The 26,090-nt window shown below is 46.6% G+C and overlaps 1 protein-coding gene across 4 annotated transcripts; it reads right to left on the bottom strand.

Annotated features, from left to right (window-relative positions):
* Positions 1-3,189: 3,189 nt before the first annotated feature.
* Positions 3,190-22,703, bottom strand: LOC147701445 (reticulocalbin-1-like). 4 transcript variants are annotated; one of them, XM_086930117.1, is made up of 7 exons: positions 22,592-22,703; positions 20,486-20,742; positions 14,630-14,823; positions 10,039-10,211; positions 9,514-9,574; positions 7,371-7,570; positions 3,190-5,000 (listed from the first exon to the last, which is right to left on the bottom strand). In XM_086930117.1, exons 2-7 carry the CDS (start codon positions 20,707-20,709, stop codon positions 4,893-4,895), a joined length of 960 nt encoding a protein of 319 aa, XP_086786243.1. In that variant the 5' UTR covers positions 20,710-20,742; positions 22,592-22,703; the 3' UTR covers positions 3,190-4,892. The 4 variants fall into 4 exon arrangements, with proteins under 4 accessions (XP_086786243.1, XP_086786245.1, XP_086786244.1 ...); XM_086930119.1 differs by having other exon boundaries at positions 3,190-3,436; positions 22,592-22,689; XM_086930118.1 differs by lacking the exon at positions 14,630-14,823 and adding an exon at positions 14,396-14,589 and having other exon boundaries at positions 22,592-22,689.
* Positions 22,704-26,090: the final 3,387 nt, after the last annotated feature.

Genomic DNA, 26,090 nt, shown 5'->3' with positions numbered 1-26,090 from the left:
GGGATGAGCCTTACATCTTACGCCGACAACACTCAGTTGGTTTTGGCCATCAAAAATGACGGCCAAAAAATCGCCGATAACTTCAATCTGGGCATGCAGGCCATAGGGAACTGGATGGCATCCAACTGTCTCAAATTGAACTCGGATAAGTCTGAGGTGGTCATCTTTGGAAGCTTAACCCCAGAATGGTCCTCTCGCTGGTGGCCACAGTCCATGGGTCCTCCCCCCATCCCTGTCAGCAAAGCGAGGAATCTAGGTGTCATGTTTGACGATCGTCTCACGTTTTTCCCCCATGCAAATCAGATTGCCTCCTCTGCTTTTTATAAGCTACGAATCATTAAAAAAATTCTCCCCTTCCTTCCTGTCTCTGCTGGTAAAACCCTGATCACGTCCTTGGTCCTGTCCACATTGGACTATTGTAATGCCCTATTTCTGAATTCCCAAGAAAAAGTTCTCAATAAGCTGCAAACCATCCAAAATGCAGCTGCCAGACTGCTGGGTGATATCCCCAAGTTTCAATCAGTCTCAGGAACCATCAGAGAACTTCACTGGCTTTCCATCAGGAACAGATCTAAATTTAAAGCTTTGTGTATTGTTTATAAGGCGTTGCATAACCAGGGACCAGCCTTTCTTACTCAACAACTTGTCCCCTATCGGCCCACCAGATCCCTGAGGTCTGCTGACCTCCTCCAGCTGGAAATACCCCGCACCAAACTGGTTTCATGGGGCGACAGAAGATTTCTCGTTTCAGCACCCAAGCTCTGGAATACTTTGCCACTATCTATAAAGAGCAGCCCCTCTCTGTGGTCTTTCCGAAAGCATCTTAAAACGTGGCTATTTGATCAATAATTACATCCTTCTCTAAGGGAGATTCAGCAAATACTTAGCGCCAAGATGCCCACGGGCCTTTGCTGCGCTTAACAAGTGTTTAAATAAATAAAGGCCCGCAGTTCTTGGTTTTCATTAAGATGGCAGCTTCAAGCAGCTCTGCAGGTCAGTTTTTGGCATTTAAAAAATTAATGTTTTATTGATCAGTTACTTATTACACGTTGCATTATTTTTACAATACAGATTGCAATAGGGCGTCTTGGAAACTTCTCTAGCAATACACATTATACCCATGCCAAACTATTGCACTCCCTACTCACTGTCCCCACCTAATACTCCCTCTCGGATTGGCAAAATCCACCCTCCAGTACTCAGTAGGTCCTGTACTTTTCCCACATGGTCCAGATTTTCTTGCATTTTTTTGGGCATCCTCTACTCTCGTAGACCACTTTTTCGGCCTGTTGACACCAATCCAGGTCTCGCATCCACGGCCCCACTGTTGGCGGCTCTACTACTCCCACGCCTTTCTAAATTTCTTTTTGCCACACCAGTAGCAGCCATATTTTTGTATATTTAGTCCATACAATCTTCCCCGTCACTCAACAGGTGCCATCTGCCTCAACCAGGACCCGTGAACCAACCACTGCTGCCATCACTCGGGAAACCCCTTCCCGGTATCTGAATCATGAGGCAGGCCCACAGAATGTGAAAAAAGGTGCCCACATTCTCTGGCACATTGACTAGATTCACATCTGCCCAGTGTCTGCTGCAGTGTGCGAGCCATAGAGGATCTATGCCGAATCCTAAATTGCACTAATATAAATCTTGCACATATAGCCATTTCCCAAGAGCTTTGTATGGCTTCCGCCCAGTCGTCCTCTTCCAGCAGTCCCACATCTGTCCCCCACCCTTCTCGTAAGGGGCCCAGCGGGTCCGCCAGATTGTTCATAAGCGTGCAGTACATGAGCGATACATCCTTACCCACCATCGGGTCCATCAGCACTCTGTCCTCCAACGGAGGCACCTGCACCCCTCCCATTACATGACATTTCAGAGCACGTCTGATCTGTAGGTAGCGGAGCCTCTCCCCCCTCCAATAATTTATATTCTGACTGAAGATTTGCAAATGTGCACATCCCGCCAGACATCACCAAGCTTTACAATGCCAATGAGTTTCCATCTACGGAATCCATCCAGACGTCCAACCTCTGCCAATTGATCACAAGCCCACAACAGGGACTGTCTGGTCAGCCTCCACTCCCACCCCACCTTTTTGGCATTTATTATGTTCATAGTCCACTTAGCCGATGTACTGGGTTGTTCATTCAGAGATGTCATTCTGTGCCTGTTCAATTGGTGATGGGTGGTTTATTGCTGTGGATTGATATTAAGGTGATGGGCATTAGCAGTTTTGTGTTATATGAGTGCAAGCGTGTCTGGCAGTAAAAGGGAAAAATTAATCTCCCTGTATGAACTACAATTGACTGTCTGGCTGCTGTGTGTAATGTATTGCAATTGCATTACATGGCACTTGTTAGCCCTGATGAGGCATTGTTGTGCTTTTACGCCAGGCAGCATGCTGCTCCAGGTCTAAAAGTGTCTTTTTCCCCCCCAAACTTATTGTTGACTATTGGGATTAGTTTTGTGCTCTACAGGAACCCTTCCATGCCTATGCTCCAGTTTCTATGTGGTAGGTTACATTAGTAGGGATGCGGGAATTCCATATATTGGCTGATGGAAATAATAAATGAGCTACAGATGATTAGCTGTTGATAGCGCGCTACTTTTAAAGGAGAGGTTGTGCTCTTTGAAAAAAGGTGAAGGCGTTTTGCAACGATACAATAGTATTGGTAATGGCAAACATGAATTAGGTTTAGAGTAGGCTGCTCTCAGACTGCTGGAGGCATTCAGAGGATGGAAAGGAAGGGGAGAGTCATTAGAAAGAATGAGAATCCAGTGTTGGAAGTTTGAAGTCGGTCAGTTTTCATGCAGGGTTTTTGGGAATGTTGTGAAGGCTTTTGATACATGCGGTGTACCCCTCGTAGCCCCCCTTTTAATTGGGAGAGTTTACAGTATCTGGGTAAAATTGTCACCTACTGAAAGGACAAGGGTGGCAAGTCTATATTTATATGGAAAAAACATAATACAATTTTCAGTGGCCCTGGCTTAGTCTTGTGCAACAACGTGCTTAGTGTATGTAACAAATTGCATTTTCAGAGTGGGAGAGTGTTACTTTGTTACTTTTTGTCATGGACAGTACTAGATTAAAATGCTGACTGTTTTCCTTCCTACAAACCTTTAACCCTCCGCATTTGTGACCCGTTCAGCATAATTATACACAAATAACAACTCACACTTCAGTCAGTTAAGTGGACATTTTATTTATCCTTAGTGGTGTGCCACCAGCCTGGAGCATGGAGAGTCATCTGCTGAGCTGCTGTGAAGAGGAAGATTCATCTCCTGATATGCACTAGTGAAGGGCCTTGGATTAACTCTGCCAGCATCACAGCTCCTCATGCTGGGTCATCATGTGGCCATAATCAGTCAGGGTGCTTGATACAAACATTTCATACTTTTCTAGGATCTCCTCCTTAGAGAGCTTTCCGTCCTGATGGGGAGAACAGGGAATGTGAGGTACTGTACAGACCTAAGACCACTTTATTGAATCCTACATACCTATGCCCTAGTACCACTGCACAACAGCCACACTGACATGTACTCTGCTGTACCTCTACACAACAACTACACAGACTGACCACTACATACATAACCAATATTCCAATAGAGAGGCATGTTTCTACCTGGACAGCACTACGGAACAGCCCCAGAGTAACTGAGCTACTCCCATACCACAATGATTCGTGAGGCTCTTGAATACATTTGACCCATGTACCGCTATAGTACAGCAAATGTGTATAAACAGGCCTACTACTATACAATAACCACACACTGTACAGAAAGCATATTCTGCAAGAATACACAACTCCTATGCAGTTAAACCCACACCCCTACAAAGACGCTGTACAACATGCACACGCTCAAAGCATCATTGAAGAGTTCAAGAGACACGGTAGAACGTGCCACACCCAAACGACCAGAGTCTCTGATTAACATGGCTATCCATGTCCCACCATATATGATCTTGAGAGACTTGCTAACTAGTGGGATCCACTTCATCTGCCAGTCTGAAGCATTTATCATTCTTACACTTACAACAATTCAATATGCTTCGGATAACCTCAGCTTTTTCCTCAGATTCTGGGCATGCATTGAGAACACGATTATACAAATCAGGTAGTCTCCACAGACTGTGAGCGATGTTAGACCAGGTTGGGCAAGTTTCCCCAAACTTAAGGTGCTCTGTAAGGTGGCTCAGTGGTCAACATTTTTCCGGTCTCTGAATTTACAGAAAGCCATATGTGTGTGCTGTGCCAACTCCAAGACTATGACACAGTGACCTGAACACATTACTGGCTATGGTAAAGAACTTTCCTGACAGGGGCCATCAATTCCCCCAGCCACATCTAGGACGTCAATCAAGAAAGTCGACTGCTAGATCCCCAATGATGCAAACATTATAGGAGGCTCGCCTGAGTTCTCTTAAAGCTCCCCATGCCATTCACACACCACTGTCGAGGCCTGCAACCACTTCAGCCATACTGTGCAGCAGCACTATCCCATCGCGCTCTCTTATTTCTCCAATAATGATATATACATGAAATCAGGCACACTTGCTTTTAAAATTCACTTGTGGTTCGATGCATCTAGTGGAAGGACCAACTTATCAACATAACTCTTACGCTTTCTGTCACTGCCATCTCTCCTACCTCCTCCTGTCCACCATGAAAAAGCCACCCATCCCCCACCCCACCATTTGAACTTGTACAAAATATCTTCCCTCTAAAATAAAAAAAAAAGATCCCACCCCCTACCCTTGCCTGCCCCTCCCCCTCTTTATTTCCATTGGATTAGTAACGGTTGAGGGACAGTAATTAGCAATGTTGACTGTACGACCGCACGCAGTGGGGTTAGCACGTCTGATTGGTGTGGATGGTTAGTATTGATCAAAATTCATCGTGTCTGCGCGTCAGGTCCTCCCCGTAGTTGGTAGCCTGGCTCCCAACAAACATGTTCCAATTATCCAGGATTTCCTCTTTGGTGAGCTTGTCATCCTGCGGAGGCGAATGGAGAAATTAATTACTGAGATGTAAGGGTGTGCAAGAATTACAGTGAGAGCTGGTGGCAATTATCAAGGAAAGCATCAGGCTCATGCATAACTTTATTCTGGGCACTTACTGTCCATTACGATCAGCCCATCGAGGTGCGCCATCTTATTCTGGTGATCCCCCGCCCCCCTCCTACCATATACATGTACCAGGGCCAAACCCCCATGTCACTATGGCTCAGGTATGACAAATCCATTAATTGCCTCTCTCCCTGTAACCAAGCAAGTGCTGAACTATCCAGAACCCTATACCTGGGAGCCAGAACTCCATCCTCTGATCTAGCTTGTGGCCTTGAGCTTGGTGGTCCCAGGACCAAGCCTCCAAGTGACAACTCAAGTGTTGTTTGCTCCAGAACTTCAAATAGTGACACCTAGGATGGTCTGAAACATGACTGCTGTGTGTGGGCTCGATAAATAAAGACAGATTAGTGGGACTTGTTTCACTTTTAGCCCTGTATTTAGGTTCTTTCACTGCGCTCCCTTTAGCATCAGGCAAAGATACGGTGGATTTCCTCTCAAGTGACTCTTGCACAGCCCATTACATATGTATATAGGCGATGGACAAGTATTAGGAACGTCTGGTTTCATTCATTCTGATGCATATTACTGTATGGGGTACTGCGCTAGCTTATTGAACTCTGGTCCATGCTCCTGTGTTTGAAAACTAGACCAAGAAACTTAGCCCTGGGTAATATTCCTGTGTATGGAAGCTATAATAAGATTTTTAGCTCTGGTCCACGCTCCTGTGCATGAAAGCTAGGCCAGGATACTAAGCTCCGGTCTATGCTCTTGTGCATGAAAGCTAGGCCAGGATACTTAGCTCCGGTCTATGCTCTTGTGCATGAAAGCTAGGCCAGGATACTTAGCTCCAGTCTATGCTCTTGTGCATGAAAGCTGGGCCATGATACTTAGCTCCGGCCTATGCTCTTGTGAATGAAAGCTAGGCCAGGATACTTAGCTCCGGTCTATGCTCTTGTGCATGAAAGTTAGGCCAGGATACTTAGCTCCGGTCTATGCTCTTGTGCATGAAAGCTAGGATACCTAGCTCATATCTATGCTCTTGTGCATGAAAGCTAGGCCAGGATACTTAGCTCCTGTCTATGTTCTTGTGTATGAAAGCTAGCCCATGATACTTAGCTCCTGTCTATGCTCTTGTGCATGATAGCTAGGCCAGGATACTTAGCTCCTGTCTATGCTGTTGTGTATGAAAGCTAGGCCAGGATACTTAGCTCCTGTCTATGCTCTTGTGTATGAAAGCAAGGCCAGGATACTTAGCTCCTGTCTATGTTATTGTGAATGAAAGCTAGCCCATGATACTTAGTTCCCGTCTATGCTCTTGTGCATGATAGCTAGGCCAGGATACTTAGCTCCTGTCTATGCTCTTGTGCATGATAGCTAGGCCAGGATACTTAGCTCCTGTCTATGTTATTGTGTATAAAAGCTAGCACATGATATTTAGTTCCCGTCTATGCTCTTGTGCATGATAGCTAGGCCAGGATACTTAGCTCCGGTCTATGCTCTTGTGTATGAAAGCTAGGCCAGGATACTTAGCTCCTGTCTATGCTCTTGTGTATGAAAGCCAGGCCAGGATACTTAGCTCCTGTCTATGTTACTGTGTATGAAAGCTAGCCCATGATACTTAGTTCCCGTCTATGCTCTTGTGCATGATAGCTAGACCAGGATACTTAGCTCCGGTCTATGCTCTTGTGCATGAAAGCTAGGATACCTAGCTTATATCTATGCTCTTGTGCATGAAAGCTAGGCCAGGATACTTAGCTCCTATCTATGGTCTTGTGTATAAAAGCAAGGCCAGGATACTTAGCTCTGGTCTATGTTCTTTAGTATGAAAGCTAGACAATGATACTTAGTTTCTGTTTATGCAATTGTGCCTTAAAGCTAGACCAGGATACTTAACTCACAGCTATACTCTTGTGAATTAAAACTAGACTATGGTATTCAACTCTTGTCCATACTCTTATGTATGAAAACTAGACCAGGATACTTAGCACTAGTGCATACTCCAGTTTATGGAACCTAGACTAAGTTTAGCTTTGGTCCATATTCTTGCATATGGGAAATAGACGAGGACTTGGTCATTGAACTGTGAAAAATTATTCTGGTTCATACAACGGTTAAAGGGTGCTGAACTGTGATAATTTGCGATACTAGTATATAAAAGCTTTAAACTAGGATGATCTAAGTTCCATGCCATCATAACTGGCTATCCCTCTCCTTGTCGCAGAGCCCCAGGTGTAGAACACCAGATTCATGTCCCTAAATCCATGCTATTGTAGGATGCAGTGGGCAGGCATCTAACCTTGTCTTTGTCGGACTCATAAATGAGATGCTTTGCTTCTACGTCTGGGTGGTCATAGTCAGGGGGCATAATCCAGTGGCTGATTTCGGAGTGGTCCATCTTTCCATCCTTGTTTAGATCACGGAAATCCGAGAACTGCTGACGCTCACTTTTCACCCAGTCTGGTTCAGGCTCATCGCTCTCAGTTGAATACATATCACCTGTTGAAAGAGGAGGGCAGTAGTTGCAGAAGACCAGTAAGTTCACAGAGGAGACTGACAGCACAATGATGTGACAAATTGACAAGCTCAGATATTCCGTTTTGGCAGTGTGTGTATACAGGTAAAAAACTGGACTCTGCAATCACAGCTGCAGCCTTTTTAACAACATTGACAATGCACCCCCTCAATCAGGAGTTTCTGTGGCATGGCATTAGACAAAGGCTTTATAAGCAATGAAGCTGTACACCACAGAATCAGAATATGGGCTAATCCGTGCAAGGCATATTTACCAGAAGTCGGCAGATACTTCAGAATAGGATGTATGACGTTACAACGCATACTTTTACAACGCGGTATTTACAACGCATACCGTTACAACGCATAGCGCTTAGAGGTGCTGGATAGTGGTAAGTATAATTTTATATTCCAACTCCAGTCCCCGTGGACACTAGGGAAGGTGTTGGATATAAAATTATACTTATTCCCTATCCTAGAGCGCCCCCCAGCGCAATGCGTTGTAATGGTATGCGTGGTAATGCCTGCGTTGTAGTGGTAGTGCTTGGTAAAAACTTCGTTGTAAACGTTGTATACCTTCAGAATAGTGCTGTAAGCTGGGAACCCGATTAAACATCATTACTTCAAAGACGATGTACCAACCTTATCCTTGGCAATTAACGCGTGATGGGGGATACCTTGGAACCCAAACTATACCCTTATCAGTGCAGGTCCTGGGCAGCGCAAAATAGTTGAATACCTTTTAACAGGACTATAAACATGCAAGGCCGCACTGGTCGTATCAGGCATCAGGCGTTTCCCCGGGAGCCTGGAAGGGTGGGAGCCGGTTTTGTATCAGTGCAGCAGTTTTAAAAGCACTGACATTACCTTGTATATCCAGCAGTTTTCTGCAACAATGAAAATATCAATTTAACTCGGTGTTTAACGTACTTGCTGGAGAGAGATGGGAGTTTTTTCTAGTGGAAGTTGACTCATCTATGGTACAGCAAAGGGTTAATATGCCTGCTGCAAAGAACATGTACAATGTATATCAAAGAACAATATGTTCTGTGCATAGCTCAGTGTGTTACTGCTTTTGGCAGATTCTTTTGGTACTGTGCAGTTCATAAGTGAGAATCGTAATCTAACACAGTGAGCTATGAAGTGCAATCAAAGAGCTGCATGCAAACTGAATGGTACATGTTGGAAAGTTATATTTTTTCTCCAGTCTTTCATTATTCTGATGTTGCTAAAACGTTTGTTTGGGAAGAAATACATTGTTATTATTAAAGTCAACCTTACACACTGTATTGTTCTAAATCCTGAGCTTGTGCTTCTCCAGACCAAGCGCTCTTAAAAAATGCCTACCGGTATGAATGACATGTGAATCCTACGTCTTATAGTCCCATTTGCCTTATGTAACATTTTCTATACGCTGATTTACACACGTATGATTCATTGTTTCTATATATGTGTGTGTGATGTAAAGTGCTCCGACACCCTACACTGGAATGAGAGGTGCTATAAAACAAAAATTAAATGCACGTGAGAGAGAGAATATGGAGAGAGGAGGGGCACCGTTGGAAGGTGATCGTGAGGGAGTCATTGAAGAGCCCCAACAAAGTTTGTTGCATCCTGGTGCCCGGTAAGGTCATTTACTATGCTTTAGAAGCTAATACAATTGAATATATAATTACAAATGTGTTGTAGAATGCACCATGGTTTCCCAAATTTCCTTAAGGGGAGAACATTCATGTTCCCCCTTTGTAGTGGTCAGGCTCGCTAACTGTACTCACTATGCACCATACGGGGGCCGGTCTGACAAAATTAGCCTGGGCTGCTTTTGGTTCCCATTCCGGCCCTGTAAGCATGGTATAGGTACTACCTGGAAGGTTTACTCCAGAGGCCTACGGTGTAGCAGCTCACTCTCTCACCGGTCTATGTCTTACCTATGTATTCATTCACGTCCACAAATCCATCGCCGTTTTTATCAATGTCTTCTATGGTTTCCTAGATAAAAAACAGACAATAACAAACAGGTTCATATTCATATGTTTCATCCGAGGTAAAAGTGAGACTGTAAACATCTCAAAACAACTAATTTGGTGTAACATTCCCAGAACACTGGCTCATGTCACCAGAGACAATTACTGCCAGGTATAGAAAGAACCAGAGAAGGAAGGAGCAGAAAGATAAAGAGATGGGCAAATAATACAACAACCATCTGAGCCTGTTCCACCATGCCCAAAGCACAGAAGGCCCTTGGAGGGCCCAATGCACCAATGAAGCCATTACACCCTTGCACATAGGACTATTCAGAGCCAAGTGACCATTCTGAAATTATGTAGAGGAGTTGTTTTAGCTCAAGCCCTTCTATCCTCTGCTGTATTCTCGTCCTGATGAGAGGTGGTCTTCCTCGCTGTGCATGAGTGATGTTCACTCTCAATGTAAATGGAAGGGGCGGATCTGCTCACCTTCACAACCAGGTCCTTCATGTAGTCAAACTCCTCGGGATGCAGGAACGCGGTGAACTCGTCGCGCGTGGCGATCATGTCGCCATCCTTGTCAGCCTGTTTGAAGCGGCGCTCATCCCGTTTCATCATGTTGCGGTATGTCTCCTTGTCAGGCAGGTCATTAAATTCCTCACCTGGAAGAGGCGGAACGTTAGCTGCTCTTTCCTCATACTTTTTCCGCCGCTGTTCTCATCATCGTAAAGAATCCTATCAATACTTTCCTTTTAAGAGCAGAATTATTTGTGTTGAATAGTTAATTAAATGCAATAGATGAAGTTACTTTGACGTGCGAGAGACCAGAGCGTGCAACTACAAAACATACTGAAGGGAGGAAAATTGCATCTACTGTCAACAACTGCAGAACAGACTTAGAAAAATATTATTTCAGAATTAGTAAAAATTCGTAACGAGGTCTATAAGAACTAGGACAACAGTAGTGAGAAAGCAACAGTGTTTTTCGATATTAATAAATAGACCCCTTCATAACAGTGTATGGCCACAGATGAAGAAAGGAGGAGGGCGAGGGTTAAAAACACAGACAAAAACAGGATATGTAGGGGAAAAGATTCATTGCCAATTACTAAGAACATAAGGAGAGAAAAAAAAAAAAAAAGGAGTACGGCTCAAAGTTTAATGGGCCACAATGAGGAAGCAAATGGATCTAGAGATAGCGAATAAAGAAAACATAAAGGAGAGAGCAGCAGGGCCATAAAAAAAGCGCATTGAGGTTGAAGAGTGATACAGGACCCATGATCAGCTACTGCTGCAAATCCCAGGAAATTAAGCGAGTACACAATCTGCCACAGAGGAGATACAAAAGATACTGAATCCAGGGTCAGCTACCACAAAACACTTTGAAGAAAGAGGATGCAGATCAACAACCAGCTACTGCAGACCTGAAGATGAAAACAGAGATAGAAACTACATCCAGAGACAGCTACAACAAATGCACAGAAAAGTGAGCAACAGGAACCAGAGCTATATACCACAAAATACAGTAGAGAAAGAGGAACTATATCAACGAGCTTTTTCAGAATGGAAGATGAAGAGAGAAATTAGATCCAGATTACAAAGCACAGGAGAGTGAGAGACAAGAACTAGAACCAGCATATCCCTTAAAGAGGAACCAGATCTACTGCAGACCGGAAAATGGATATGGATAGGAACTGGATACAGTGGCAGCGATTACAAAGCACAAGAAATCAGGTATGAATCAGAGTCTGCTACCACACAACACAGTAAACAAAGAGGAACACCTGAAGATTGCTGACCAGAAGATTGAGAGAGATGTGCACTTCAATTCAATATAGCTAGCACAAAGGACAGTAAAGAAAAAAAATGAATAAAATCAGGAGCCAGCAAAAAGAGGCTAGAGACCCATCCTGAGTCCACAGAAAGGTGGAACGAAAGAACAAGCAAGCGAGAAACATGACCAGAGCCAGTTGAGCGCTAGAAAAAAAAACGGTCTTGCATGTATTTACAGCACACAGGAAAGACAAAGGAAACAGGCATAAGATCGTTTCACTCTCCAAGAAAAGAGCCCAGTCAAGCGAGTGCAAGAGAAAAACACAGCAAGAGAGATTTGAGTCAAGAAACTGAATCCAGAAGTAGATTCTGCAGGACTCAGAAATGGGAGGAAGTGGTCCAGATTTGCAGAACAAATGAAAGGTAGAGAAACAGGATCCAAAAAAACGTAACTAGATGCAGCGAAATACAGCATAGAGAAACACAATCTCGATGGAGAGAAACTGCAGAAAAAGAAAGGGGAATATGAGAACGAAGATTCAGAGTGACCCCCCCACCCCCTCAAAAACACAGAAAGGAGTGAGACATCAGACCCAAAGCCAGAAATGGCAGAACAGAGAACTGGAAACAAAGTGAGAACGAGGATACAAAGCACACAAATATAATATAACATCTTAGTGTATAACCATCTATTTCAGAAGAAAATTGAAGTTTTCTGCTTAAGATACCCACTACTCAACCACGTAACGGCAGCAGCGAGAGAATGAAAGCAGCTTTGGCCGAGCACTAAACTTGCACTTACTGACATGCAGCATGCAACAAACACGGCCACATGAAGACCCCAAGCTCCTACAAGACAGACTGCAGCCAGCAGAGCGATCCCATCTCTTCACCAGATCCACATTCTAATACTGCTCCTAATCTTATTTAGGGGGAGTGTTTGTAAAGTCATGGCTAATAAGCTCAGTGCAGAGAGAGCCTTACCAATGATCATGATCTATATAAAGCATCTTAACCTACCAGAGAGGGCTCTTTATAGGTTTGGTGCACCATACTGGAGAACCAAGGCGCGGTGAAAAAATAATAATGCTTATCAGAGCACTCTACAACTTCCTGTGATGACATATGTACTGCTACACAATCTACATTGAGTCATTTTTCAGGAGCACTTACAATTTACATGTTACATACATGCACATGCTTTGCATGCTCCCACCTTGGTAGAGTCTGGAATAGTCTTTGAAAATGTAAAACATCTTGTGGTCATCAGGAATGGTTGAAACAGGATCCACAGAACTTCGTCAAGCAAGACAGAATCAGTGCTATGCAGCTGTCCAGAACTTGGAGTAGACGCTCCCAGAATTCCATTAAATCCTATCGCTTTCCGTCCCCATGGTCACCTCCATTCCAGATTAGAATTAGGAAACGAGGAAGTGGCCATCGTTGGCTGGACAGCCCTGAAAAGCATGCACTGCAGACCATGGTCCTTGGGCTACCAATGCGCCAACGCCCATCATCCAGACCCGGTTGGGTAGGGAATTCACACTAAAAACATCTGCCACCACAGAGCAGGCCCTCCTCTTCGCCCAATCTTTCTAATTGAGAGTCTGCACATAACAAAGACGACAGCTGAATCCTTTCAGCATTCTTTTGATGAATGTTTGACAGTGATGATCATTAAGGCTCATCTAGGCACGGTGGGACCTTGTTTATTTATGTTAGCAAAGGGATGAACGGTACCACTGCACTCTTTGTGGTGTCAACCTAAGGGACTTTGACCCTTGCTAGGTGACATTTTAATATTTTCCTCACTATTACATTTATTTTTAGCACAAGGTGATTGCACCTCAATGATTAGAGAGAATGTAGGTCCTTTTAACAGGTTAGACTCGGAAACCTGCATGACATTCGAGTCACACGTGTAATCACGTGTGAGTCGAATAAGCATGAGAAACACAGTACCTTTGTATTATATCTCAGCCGTCCTCCATGAAACGTAATGCAGCCTTACCTAAATGTGTTATTCTGGCTCTCGAACACCTGCATCCAAATATCCTTTTCTTAAGTGAGACTTGACTATACAATAAATACGCCAGCTTCAAGAGCAAGCGAACCGCAAAAATTACATGCGGATGAACTTTAAACTCTCCATTGTGGGGATAATGCAGTTTGTACCCCAGATATGTCCTTATTACTGAAAGCCATCACCGGTGTACACATCAATCGCTACTCAAGGCATGGGATAGGTCTTTCTAAAAGACCCATGCTGAAAAAGCAGAAAAAAAACTACTCAAGCGCAAATGGTTTGCAACTTGGAACTTTTGAGATCCCTTTTAAAGAAAAAATGTGCTCTTTAATGTGAATCAAAGATTCTGCGTGCACAACATAAATGAACAGGTTCCACCAATCAGGCTCCTCTAGATGTTTTAAATTTCATTTTTAAAGACACTCTTGAATCAAACCACTGGATTGCAGGAGTATGCAAAGCGTGCACATCTATAAGAACACACAACTGTTATGCTCTCTCTGACCACGATACTCAACATCTCACTGTCTGCAGCTTCCTGCTGTAGCACTCACATGTATGCCGTTGCTGCAGCTAAATTCCAACTTCACCTGATACATTCATCTCTTACCAGGCGGCTCACCTTCACTTGCATGCCCCTCGCTCTCCACCTTGTCTTAAACGTTACTTTCTGCTTTACCTCTGTGACCCAGCAACCCACCTCTGTGGCTCGAGTTCCTAGCCATATCTTTTCTGACCCCTCACCTTCCTACCCTGAGCACCCTACCATTACCTGCGCTCCACTCCCAATGTGCACCTAACACCCTCTAACCAGGCTGCTGTCCCCACAGGTCACTTCCTGCTCTACTCCCTGCCAGAACCTCACTCATCTAAGTAAAGGGAGTTCCATTTCAGACCCCCCCCCACCAGTTCCTTCGCTGGTTTGCCCGGCTCACATGCCTGAACTACACTCACTCCTCATCCAAGTACAGTGAGCTCCATTCCACAGCACCAGACTCCCTCACTAACTTGCCCGGCTCTCCTGCCTGTGCTGCTCTCATCTCTCACCTGCATAATAGCCGTACGTGGTGTTTTTGTACTCCTCCCAAGCGATGTGGTCGTCCCCGTTCTTGTCGTAGTCAGACCAGTGCTTGTTGACGTTCTCATAGATGTAGCGGTTCTGCGTCTGCTGGATCCAGTCCTTCAGCTCCTGGTGGGTGACCACACCATCCTGGTTTTTGTCTATTTTGGTGACAATCTTCCTGCAGTGAAAGGGCAGAGGTCAGTGGGAGAGGGCCTCACCTATGAGATGGCTGTAGAGCTGGTCGCTGTACTCCTTCCAGGACACAAGGCCATCTTTGTCCTTGTCGTAGAGCTCCAACTGCTTGGCTACATCCTCCTCCACCCAGCGACCATGCACAAGCCTTATCCAGGACAGCAACTCCGGCAATGTCACCAGGCTGTCATTGTCAGCGTCAATCTTATCCACTATGCGTCTAGGAAGGAGCAAAGCTGCTTTAACAGAGGCAACACCCCCAGAAGGAAACAGAGGCCGACCTCAAACTACAGAAAATAGCAAGGAGCAGCCTCAGAACACAAAGAAGGCAAACCTTGTCCCATAGAGCTAGGTGGGCAGATGACTGCTTGGATCACCTGGTGGCAGCACGATTAACAAGCAAGTGCATTTACAAGAAACAGCAGACAGGGGTACAGGTAAAGCATGCACTCGCCCACTGACGTGTGAAGAAGAGCTACAGGCGGATGCTGCTGGTTACAGGTCACAGTTGGTGTGTGTCGATGGATTAAATAGGGGAAGGTAAGTAACATGCTTGGGAAGTTGCAGGTACCAGTGAGTGAGTTACGAGTAAGTGTAGTACTAGTGGGGCGGGAGGGTCAAAGGGTGATACAGGTAGGGACAAATATGAAAGGAGCTTCAGACACCAGGTGGGAAATGTTACACTAACAGAAGTGGAGGCTAACGGTGCCTGGAGCGATTGATTGGGCGACAGCAAAAGCCGGGGAGATCATTTAAGAATGAGCTTGGGTGATGTGCACAGATGATGCGGGGTAATGGCAGAGTTTGAAGGAGTGTGTGAACACAAGGGGAGAAACGGAGGGTTTAAAGGGAGTGACAACCTGAGGAGAGAGTTTTGTAGTAACAATAGCAGAAGGTGATGTATGTGCGAGTGTGTGTGGGGGGGGGCACTCATGGCTCGCTCAAATCACGGACAGGGGACTTAAATGTGTTTGAGAGGCAGACAGATGTGGCGGCAGGGAGGGATGGTTCACCCGAGAGGGAAGGCCTTGTGATGAGGCACAGACTTCAAAACCTCCACTTCAAACAGGGCCCGCTGGCAGGGGAGGGCAGATTATTCCCAAATAAGGAATCATTTCAGAGTGCCGATCGGGAAGAAAGGGAGTTGTGATCTGAGGGGGGCGGGACTTCCCTCGTGCACGCACGGTGAGAGACGTGGGTGCGAGGAGACAGCATCGTGCGCTTGTCCGTGCCGCGCGCTGGTCCCCGCACAAGCGCCTAGCGCGCAAAGGGACGTGCAAGCATTACATCGTGCCACGCAGGCACCGTAATCATCCTCACCCGCCCTTAACCATCACAGACAGTGCCCTCCGCCGCCTCCCACCCGGTGGTACATACGCTGATGCTCACCCTGGAAAGTTCGTGAACCCCTAAACCGCCATCAGATAATACACACAAGCAGGCGCGCAACACCCATTGGACTCACCGGGCTTCAGCACCCCCCCCCCCCCCCCCCACCTCTTCGTGTGGGGCAGCCGGGGATGAGACAGATCCCGGGCACACACACAGCCACACCCGAACGTTTCACAGGTCTTTAAATGACCATTTGAATGTTAGTTAGGCCTTGCTGTTGTTTCACCCCTTGTTGGAGGCCCTGTAGCTCCACTCTGCCTACTGATTAAAGGTTCAGCCCCCACCCTCGAAATTTGGCTCTAGTTGCGCCTCTGCGCACAAGCCATTAATTTGTAGAGGAGATTAAACAGATTTCTCTTACTTGCAGACCATCGGCTAGTTGCAAAATGCTAGTCGGAAGGGAAAGTGCAGAGCAGCCCCAGGTGTCCGATGTAATGATAACAGGAGAACCAGTTGACACATATGTTGACCCCCTTACTCCTGCTGGGCAGTGACAGCTACACCCGTGGGGATGGTTTACAACCCCTCAGTGGTTCCTCTGTAAAATGCTGCTTCTGCATAGAAGCGGTGCTGGGAAGATAATTCTCCCCTCCAATCTGCTCTTTTTAAGAGCGATCAATTAGACGGCTGGGCTACATTCACACGCTCTCATTAAAGGAAAAGTTCCGCAAGGGGAGGTAAAGGCCGGGGTTCGTTCTTAACTATAAATAGCGAGGAAAGACATGATTTTTTGGGGAGGTAAAAGAGTAGAAAAACGCATCTCTTTGGGGAAACAAATGCACAAATCTCACCATATATGTTCATACTTTGTGGACCGCCTGGGCTCGAATATATGGCCTCTTCCTCCTATGTATAGGATGCCTCTCACCCCTCCTCCCTATTCCAGAGCGCCCCACCAAAGGTGTCACGGTATTCTTATGAAGGTTTTTTAGTTCTATACCAGGACGCCTCCTCACTGTGTAATGTATCGTCAGGAAAAGCCTTCATTGGCGAAGCACACTCCCTTTTAGCTAGATTTAGTGCTGGTTTATTGGCGTGGGTGGCCTGGATCGAGGGCCCAGTGTATGTGCTTTGACCTCTAAAGTATAAGTGTAATTGGCTAATACCTGATTAGCATATTTAAGGTCCCTACAAGTCCCTACTATATTAAACTCTGTCTACCCAGGGCCTGCAAGTTAAGTGCCACAAGAGGACTGCAGCAATGATAGTGCCACCCCTAGGCCTCCCCTGCAGCCTAGCAAGTCAGTTTTGAAACTGCAAATTCAACCTGGCCAAATAAACCTGCTCATAGGCCTCGGTGCATGGCATTTAAAAAGTAGAACATGTGTATTTAGGTTTTACATGTCCAGACAGTGAAAACTCTCTAAAGTTGCAGTTCACTGCAGCAAGGTTGGCTCTCCCATAGAAGAAATCAAAAATGAGTTACATTTTAACACTTTATGATGTATAACTTCTGTTTTGGAAAACCATGGTTAAACCACTCAAAATAATAGTCATTTAAAATTCAAGCTAGATTTAAAATTACCATTTTGAAAATGCCCTTTTAAAAGTTGCCATTTTTCCGTCTTAAGTCTCTATTAACCCTTTCAGTGATGAGCCCCGCTGTCACCTGGCAGCCTGCTGGGTGGTGTGAATTGATCTCAGAAAAGGGGTCAAGAGTGCCTTGGCTAGGAGGAGGCGTGACCTCCTCCTGACAGGATGGCCGGGGGGTGGGGGAGTGAAGGGGTAGATGTGACTACCAACTAGTCAAACTTCAGTGGGGCAGCCAGTGACACAGGCAGGTGAAATTCACAGAGGCCTGCCCATGTCATTGTCCTAAGTAGCCACAGTGGCACAGGTAGTGAGAAACCCTGTCCCATAACGGATTTTGTAGGGGAAGTTCTACATTTCACTAGACACACCTCAGGGGTGTGCTCATAGCTTTGACCCAGGGAAGGAAAATTCTGAAATCTTGGTTTTGGTTAGAGAGATGCACTGAGGGATTGTTTAGTGCTAAACCCCAGGAAGCGATGTAGGAGTGGGTATGGTAGAATGTGGGAATTTTACTCCTATTGGTTAAGGAGTCTCCACCACTGGCAATATATCCACACACACACATACACAATACATGCTTATGTCATACCGGGGTTTTCAGTCTGGGCTCTTCGTCCACTAGTCTGTGGTGGAATCATTCGCATTTTGCTTCTGCCGGCAACAGCACAGGGCCAGCCCACTTCGCCCATTGGCCTACCTGACCGAGTGACAGTATTCTACTCTTGCATATTATGTGCATCATTGAAAGTAGCTCTCTTCAGTGCCTGCATGTACTTATGCAATGTGTTGATTTACATTTATATATTTGGGTTTTTAATCAATACTTATTTTACCGAGGTGAGGGCCCTGCAGCTCTCCCAACGTTGGCCACTTATGTGTTACACGTCAAACAAAACTATTCAGAAACAAAATAAGCACTAGCAAAGCCAAAAGATCATCAGACAAGGTCAGACCCACATGATTTAGGTAGGTCAGCAGAGGGGTGCTCTAAAAATAGGGGATTGAGAGGTCCTGAAGAAAGTCGCCCAGACCTTCGAAGGGAGGGCTTTTGTAATTCGGCTGAAACAGGTTGACAAGCATGCAGTAAGGAGGGGTGAATGAGTACTAATCTTATTTCAATAGCATACTGTTTTCTTTTAATCCTGGCCAGTTAATCCAGGAATAAAGGGTAACCGAAGATATAACCAAGCTAGTTTGATTATCACTAACTGCACACATTTCTTTGTTGATCCCGCTATTATTTATAGATGTATGTATTGTCTTCCCCTCCCTTTTACTCCACCCCAGACGTTGGTCTGCGCGGGGTGTTAGTTAGCAAGCCCAATGATGACGTATGTCACAAATTGATAAACAGCTTCTTCTGTACACGTAGAAAATTCAGATTGGAGTATACTTTTTTGTGCGTGTTCACAAAGAGTGCAGGTCATTGAGCCAGGATACCACCAAACAAAACTGGTATGAAGAGTGATACATGGTTTTCTATTCTGCGAGGCAGAAACAGTGAGATGCTAGTCAGAAGATACTACACAAGAAACGGGTGGTATGATCTGAGTGGAAGAGCAGAAAGCGAGCAGTGGTACCCTGACACGAGACGTCACGACATTTGGTGTTAAGCCATCAGTGTCAGACTACAGAGCAACAGCAGGTGTGCACCCAAGAACAGCTGATGGACAGTGTTACAAGCTCCCACTGCACAAAGAGCTGGATATGCAGAGCAGTACAGGGTCACTGTAGAGCTCTACAGGTTAGAGGGATCGTCACCAGTGTGACTGTAAGAGATTATAGAGCGATGAATGGACAGACGGTTGCATGCTCACTGTAAGATAGCAATGATAAATGGGCAGAATGCTGCTCCGCTTCACTGGAGACCCCGGAGCACTTAATAGACAGAACATTTAACCTTCTCATAAGAGACCACAGACCGTGTTTCCTAAGAGACCACAGGGCGATGAGTGGATAGTACATTAAACTGTCTACTTGTAAGATAATATTGAGGAACAAATGGATATACGTTCTACTGATGGACAGAAAATGGCATGGTTTTAGATTCGAGCCCAGTGGACAGACTTACACATTCTCAGACCATATTGAGTGCAGGGGACGTCAAATGGTCCCAGAAGAAACGGAGTGTTGAATAAAGAACTAATTACACAGTGCTCTTTTACAGAGTGTAATGGAGAAAATGCAAACACCACACTCTCTCATAAGGGAGCAAAGGAGTGATCAATGGAAACAAAGTCAAACAGATTAATACATTATCTCTGCACATGGACCAATCAGAGCAGCTCAGAACAAGTCATCCTCCAATCATAGGCATTCTACTTGTTTCTGCATCACTGTATTTTCAGAGGGGAAGAGGACTGATTAACTTCTCTATTATCCCAGTAAGTGGTTGCACTTTGAGCTCAGTGGAGTCCTCTGTGTGGCCTACACCTGGAGCTGGCAATACAAGCAATTCCAGGGATTAGAGGGGCTTCTGGGGAGGAAAATGGTTCTGGAGATGACCCTTCATATCAACGAACAGTCCTGTCTTGACACCCATCTGAATACCCTAGAAACAACACTCCGTCGTGCTTTCTGAATAGTTTGTTGTACAGACGTAGCACAAATTAAAGAGCTCAACATGATGATTCAGTGAAGAGCACCTAAATGTTCACTTAGTCAGGCAAGCTCACAGATATACACCCTCCTCAGCCACAGAGGGACCTGTGAAGGGCAGGGCCTTGCTGCGGAGCAAGAGCCTATGTTATGCTGCTGGTGAAACCTGCTCTATGGTCCATTCCTTATGAGCCCACAGGCCTCCCCAGCCCTACCTCAGAAGGGGGTCCCAAGATTTTATCCACACCAATCAATAAGGTTCCATAAAATGGCTCGACCCACCACCCCCCTCAGTTGCACAGTTCCACGATTTCCCCACGGTCACGGTGTCTTGCTCATCAAAGAAATCAAAGTCTCACCCAAGCCTCTCCTTGCTCTCCTCCGGCGTCAGCTGGTCGAAGGTCTTCGCCTCCTCCTTACCCAGGAAGGCCTCGTGGTCGTACTGGAAGTCCTTGTTGTCATCGTGCTGGTGGTCACTCAGGTCCTTGCCCTGGTGGACCCTGCCTTTCTTCTCTTGGGTGGGCTTGGACACCACTACTGACGTGGCGAGGGCCAAGAAGCACAAGACGGCCAGCAACCTCATTTTGGTAAATAGTTCTGATCGCAGGAGTGCCCCCTGAAAGAAGTACACAAAAGCATAACTAGCATTGTCCAGGGGACACATGAAACAAACACAGGATACCCCTGGGATAGTCTGTGGTTACACGCGGTGCAGACAAGACATATCAGAAGAATAGTAGTGCAGTGGAAGAACACACAGAGTGTGTCGCCCTCCATGGGCAGCTGGTGACAAGTAGCAAACATAGTGCTTCACTCGGAAGGGCTATGGGCACCAGAAGTGCCCACATCCGAAGGTCATTCCTGGGGCACTCAAGGGCAGCAGGGCACATGAAGCACAGAAAGGGCCTTACTGGGACAATCAGTGAGTGGCAAGGGCAGAGACAGTGAGTTATTGAGAGACTGAGGACAAGCAGCTCAGACAGTATACGCGCATAGTGCATGAACACCGGAGCATAAGATGCACTCACAAAGCATTACTGGGATAGAAAGTGAACACCGGGCATATGATGCACCACACACCGTGCATTACTGGGGTAGTGTGTAAACATGGGAACAAACGTTGCACCACATGCAGTGCAGTGTACGGCCCGGGCACAAGGAGTACAAACAGTGCATGGCAGAAACAGAAGGCGTTACTGGGATAATGCGTTAACACCGGGGTACAAGTAGCACAGACCGTGTATTATTGCTCAGATAGCCTTTGGGCGCTAGAAATACTGACAGAGCATAACTGAGGCAGCCGGCGGCACAAGGGAAACAGCACAGTCCGTGTGCCATGGACGCTTGAGAGGCACAGCAGGGATTGTGCTGCTGAGACAGCCTGCGGGCACGAGAAACACCCAGCGCACTACTAGAAACTGTGATGGCACAGAGCACACCACACACCAGGCATTACTGCGACGGTCTGTGGGCGCATGGTGCACACACAGGGAATAAACAACACTCTCGGAAGCAGTATAACTTGTGCAGTGGATTCAAGGATCTATGCTCCCTACGCACTGCCAGCCAACTTATTTGGGCTACACGCGGCCGCACCGAGTTCCTGCCAAGCCCCTCCTCCGGCCCCAGTGCCAAGACCTGAGCTCGGGCAAATGCGATCCCGGCTCAGCCTCCGTTCTTTGCTCCGACTGCAAACACCCGACACGACCCCGCCTGGACCTTCCACCAACATGTTTCTAGCATTAAAATCATTGACGCCCAAACGTGTATGTCATTATGCACATCCTTTTAAAAAATACCGACGTTTACATTGTGTTGCGGTCTACCACGCCCAAAAGTCACCGTGCTGATTGCTGCCAGCAGCGGGAATGAATGGAAGGGCGCACATGGCACACAACCGGTAGAGAGCGTGGAGAACACAATACAAACAGCAGAAACTGGGGGTCACTGAGGCAGTAAGTTGGCTGTCCTGCGTGGAAAATACACTCAGAAAACCCTGTTGGGAATCTGGGCCGTGTGCACGAGAGAGCATCCATCCTTACGTCAATGGGACCAGACCCTTCTACGAACCCAATCAAGGCTTCTCTCCGACTTACCCTGCTCAAACCTAATACTTGGCACCCCTTTCTCTGAATCCCATCCTACTCAGGCCTTTCACTCAGTTTATGAACCTCTCTCAACTCATCTCACACTCAAACTCCGATCGCCTCCCTACCTCGGTGCCTCAGTGTCCCCACTAGCAAATGACACCGCTCTCACGGTCTGTTTTCTCGTGGCCCTCTGTCTCTTTCCTTTACAGACTTTCTTTTCACTAGTAAACTCTATCACACTGTCACATAGATCTCACTTCAAGATTAGACCTCGTTCTTCCTGCTACCCCCCTCAATTACTTATCAAACTCCCCCAATTCTTTCATCAGACACCAAACAACTTCTCCCAGCCCCCTGAGTACTTTCACCCCTTACCTTCCAGTTTCTCTCCTTTCCGTCTGAGACCCTCCAACGCCCCCCTTGTACCTTTAAACTTCCCCCAGGCAGGCGGGGTTCAGCCAAACAGCAGCCAATCGCAGGCTAAGTCTCCGTGAAGGGAGCGGCCTCGAATGGAAGCGGGCACTCTGATTGGCTGCTGGGAGCCACGTTGACACGAGAGCTAGCACTGTCTTACGGGGTCGCGCGGGAGGGGCTCTGCCTACGTAGGACATTCTCCGTTTTAGGGAGACTGAGGGACCATGAGTAGAGGGTGGAGAGGGGGGGTAGGGGGGGGGGGCGGTGCTGGAGTTGGTATCATGAGGAGAACATCTTTATTTGGAGGATAGAGACGTTTATTAGTTTATTATACGAGAAATACCTCGGTATGGGGAGGAGTCTGCAAGTGAATCTTGGTTTGTGGAGACCCCTTTGTAAGAGGAACAGGTATTTAATATTGGGGGGCACCCTCAGTAAATAGGAAATATCTTTAGTATGTCATGAGACCCTTACTATGAGGGATGGGCCTCAAAATTGAGGCTGTGAAACGCTTGCCCACGTCCTGTGAGAGAAAAGAGTTTCTGAAAGTTCAAAACTATTCAGAAGAATAAATGATGAAATCACCTGCAATCACACCGGTTTGATTATTCAAAGTGGTGAACTGAGGAGCCAACTTCCAAATTTCCAGCGCTGGGCTAAGCACTGAGACAGGAACCTTGACCTCTATGCAGGGTCGGATTGGGACCAAAAATAGGTCTGGGCACCCCAAAAAAAGTGGGCCACATTTGAGGAACGTGACGTTGGAGAAATGTGGGGGTAGATGAAGCATTTTAGAGCTTGTAGGATAACTATCATTTGTCAAGACTGGAAATACCACAGAGGTGACATCTGAATATTTATAGCAGTCTTAACACCTTGTACAACGTAGTGAAATACCTTCTCCCAACAGTGCTTACATGGTAAAACAATAAGTGCTGGGGCTCTCGTCAGGAGGCCTCTGCAGCTTGCACCACACATTGCTCCTGCCATGCTGTCAATGGCAGTAACCACACCACTACTAACCACAACACTCCTACAAATTGGACTATTCCAAGCTCCCACGGCTATAAGAATGCTTGGGCAGCAGATAATAGTAATTTGGAATGAATTTTAAATAAATAATTAACTGTTGTGGTCATCTCTAAATTAGGAATTCAGAGCCACCTTGTGGCACACAGTCTCAAGCACCGGTGTAGACAATTAAGTGCCAGTGCCAAGCACCGGACACCAATGGCTCAAATTAAGCACTGACTCCCAAACAACTGTCGTTGATCCAGGAAAAGGCTAGGTTAGGATCTCTAGGGAAAAAAAACTACAAATAACAAGACAAAAAAAGCATTTCCGAAATTTCTACTCTATGATTTACTACAGAAGGGTTTGAGAGAATAAAAGCTCTCATATTCAGTAGCAGCTCTGCCTTGTTTCTGTCATCTTTTTAGGTTTCACTTGAAACAGCGCATGAACTGTTGCTTATGAGACTTTTAAGTCATTTACAGTGGGCTTTGTAATACAGTTGACAGTCTAGTAGCTGGGGTGGGCAGAGCTAGGTGGGCTGAGGGGAAGAGGGGGAGCTAGGACAGGATGAGGGCAGTTAGAGTAGGGACAGGGTTGATGCTGGATCTAAGAATAAAGCTCCAGTAAATAAGCATACAGAGTGTCTGTAATTATTTGTAGCGCGATGCTACAACTGGCGACGAGGGTGGGATGCTAAACTCACTGCTTGCAGCACTCTGAGAGAACACCCTGTCCCCAGGCAGCGTCGAGGAAAACACTGCCGAGTGGAGCCACGCTGCCGCCTGAAAAGACGAGGCCAGCAGCCGGTGACCCTGACCCTCCAGAGACCGTGGGGGAGCCGAGAGGGGCCGCAGGAACGAGCGCTGAACCGCTCGACAGAAAAGAAGCTGATCGCGCTGAAACACGTCTCAAGCTGGAAGCGTGTGCCCTGGGTGAGTGGTACGAGTACAGAGATCGGGAGCCCACTCCGACCCTGTGTTGCGCCCAAGAACGAAGAAGAAGTGCCCCCAGAGCAGTGGACATCGTCCGTGAAGTGCTGCTGGCAAGCGCCGCTGAGCGCGCTAGACCTGGAGCCCGGGGGCCGTCGGAGGTCGGAAAACCTCACGCCCGATGCGTGAGCTTTGGCACGCTATCGGCGCAGAAGAGCGGGAACTTGGAAAGTAAGCTGGGAGCCCACCCCAACCTCACCTGGTGGTCGTAGTGGCTGAAGAAGAGTGAATCCTGATGTGTGCTGCCCCTGAAGTCAGCCGCCGGTGAGTCCTGAGTGAACTAGAGTTGAATGAACCTGGAGAGAAAGCCTCGTGTGTGCCTGCAGTGACAGCGGCCATTTTGAAGTCAGGCACCCAGCAACAGGAACAAGCACTGACCAAAGCAAATAAACAAGCATTGGCGGAAAAATAAATAAAAAAACAAGCATTGACAAGAGCAAATATAACAAGCATTGGCGAGTAGAAACAAACAAGCCTTGGCGAGTGGAAATAAACAAGCGCTGTCAAGAGCAGATAAACGAGCATTGGTGAGGATAAATAAAGACACAGCGCCACCATGATGACCCCAGCTAATTCCCCGCCGCGAAATGAAGTCAAGAGTGGAACACACCTGCGAGCGCCAGAACCCCTGACCGTGACCACAGGAGGGAGCATGGGCCCCAAGTGGCAAGAATGGCTAGAAGACTTCAAAGATTACATCGAGGGGTCCAAAGTAACAGCAGATAAGGAAAATCTAATTGCCCTCCGCAACCTAGCAGGTCGAGAAGTAAGCAAAATAATCAAGGACATCCCTCCTGCGGATGCTGGGACGTATGACAAGGTACGGAAGGCATTAAATAAGAAGTTTCTTCATAAAAGGAACGTGGACTATGAACGCCACACATTCCATCAGGCACGTCAGGGGAAAGAGGAAGCGATGAGTGCATTCATCACCCGACTACGACGGCTGTCGAGACACTGTGAGTTCGAAACCTTCTCGCCTGATGCTGCCATCAAATCGCAGATCATAACTGGCTGTCACTCAGAAACACTCAGAAGGCGGTTGCTAAGAGAACCCCATGAGTTAGAAGAGATTGAAGAGATGACTCGCCTGTATGACCAAGCGGAAGAACACGCCGCCACCATTGAAATGGGACACAGTGTGAGTCATGAGCAAGCACACGGCGTTCAAGAACAACGCCGGAGCGGACGAAAGTATTCACAAGAGAAGCAATGGAGGCCAAGACAATCATCGCACCAACGACGCCCGGAATATAGAAGAAAAGAACCAGGGCGAAAAGACCGGAAACCAGAAAGGACTCAACGATGTTACCGATGTGGATATGATTATCCTCATTTAGACTCCTGTCCAGCTATGGGCCAGCGATGCAGGAAATGTGGGCGATCGAATCACTTCGAGGCAATGTGTGGGGACTACCACAAGGAAAGGCGAAGTGGAACAACGAGATCGCCTCGCT

The sequence above is a fragment of the Lissotriton vulgaris genome, chromosome 7, assembly GCF_964263255.1.
Source record: "Lissotriton vulgaris chromosome 7, aLisVul1.2, whole genome shotgun sequence".
Taxonomy (NCBI): Eukaryota; Metazoa; Chordata; class Amphibia; order Caudata; family Salamandridae; genus Lissotriton; species Lissotriton vulgaris.
Note: the sequence above shows the minus strand (reverse complement) of the source record. Positions and strands in the feature narration are given on the sequence as shown.

Bases quoted from the DNA above. Each gene is read 5' to 3' on its own strand.
- LOC147701445 (XM_086930117.1), bottom strand. From the start codon at position 20,709: ATGAGGTTGCTGGCCGTCTTGTGCTTCTTGGCCCTCGCCACGTCAGTA. The intron at 9,575-10,038 runs GTGAGCAGATCC...TTTTTTATCTAG, and splicing joins TGAAGGACCTGGTTGTGAAG to GAAACCATAGAAGACATTGA. The intron at 7,571-9,513 runs GTAAGACATAGA...CTCTTTCAACAG, and splicing joins GGACGTGAATGAATACATAG to GTGATATGTATTCAACTGAG.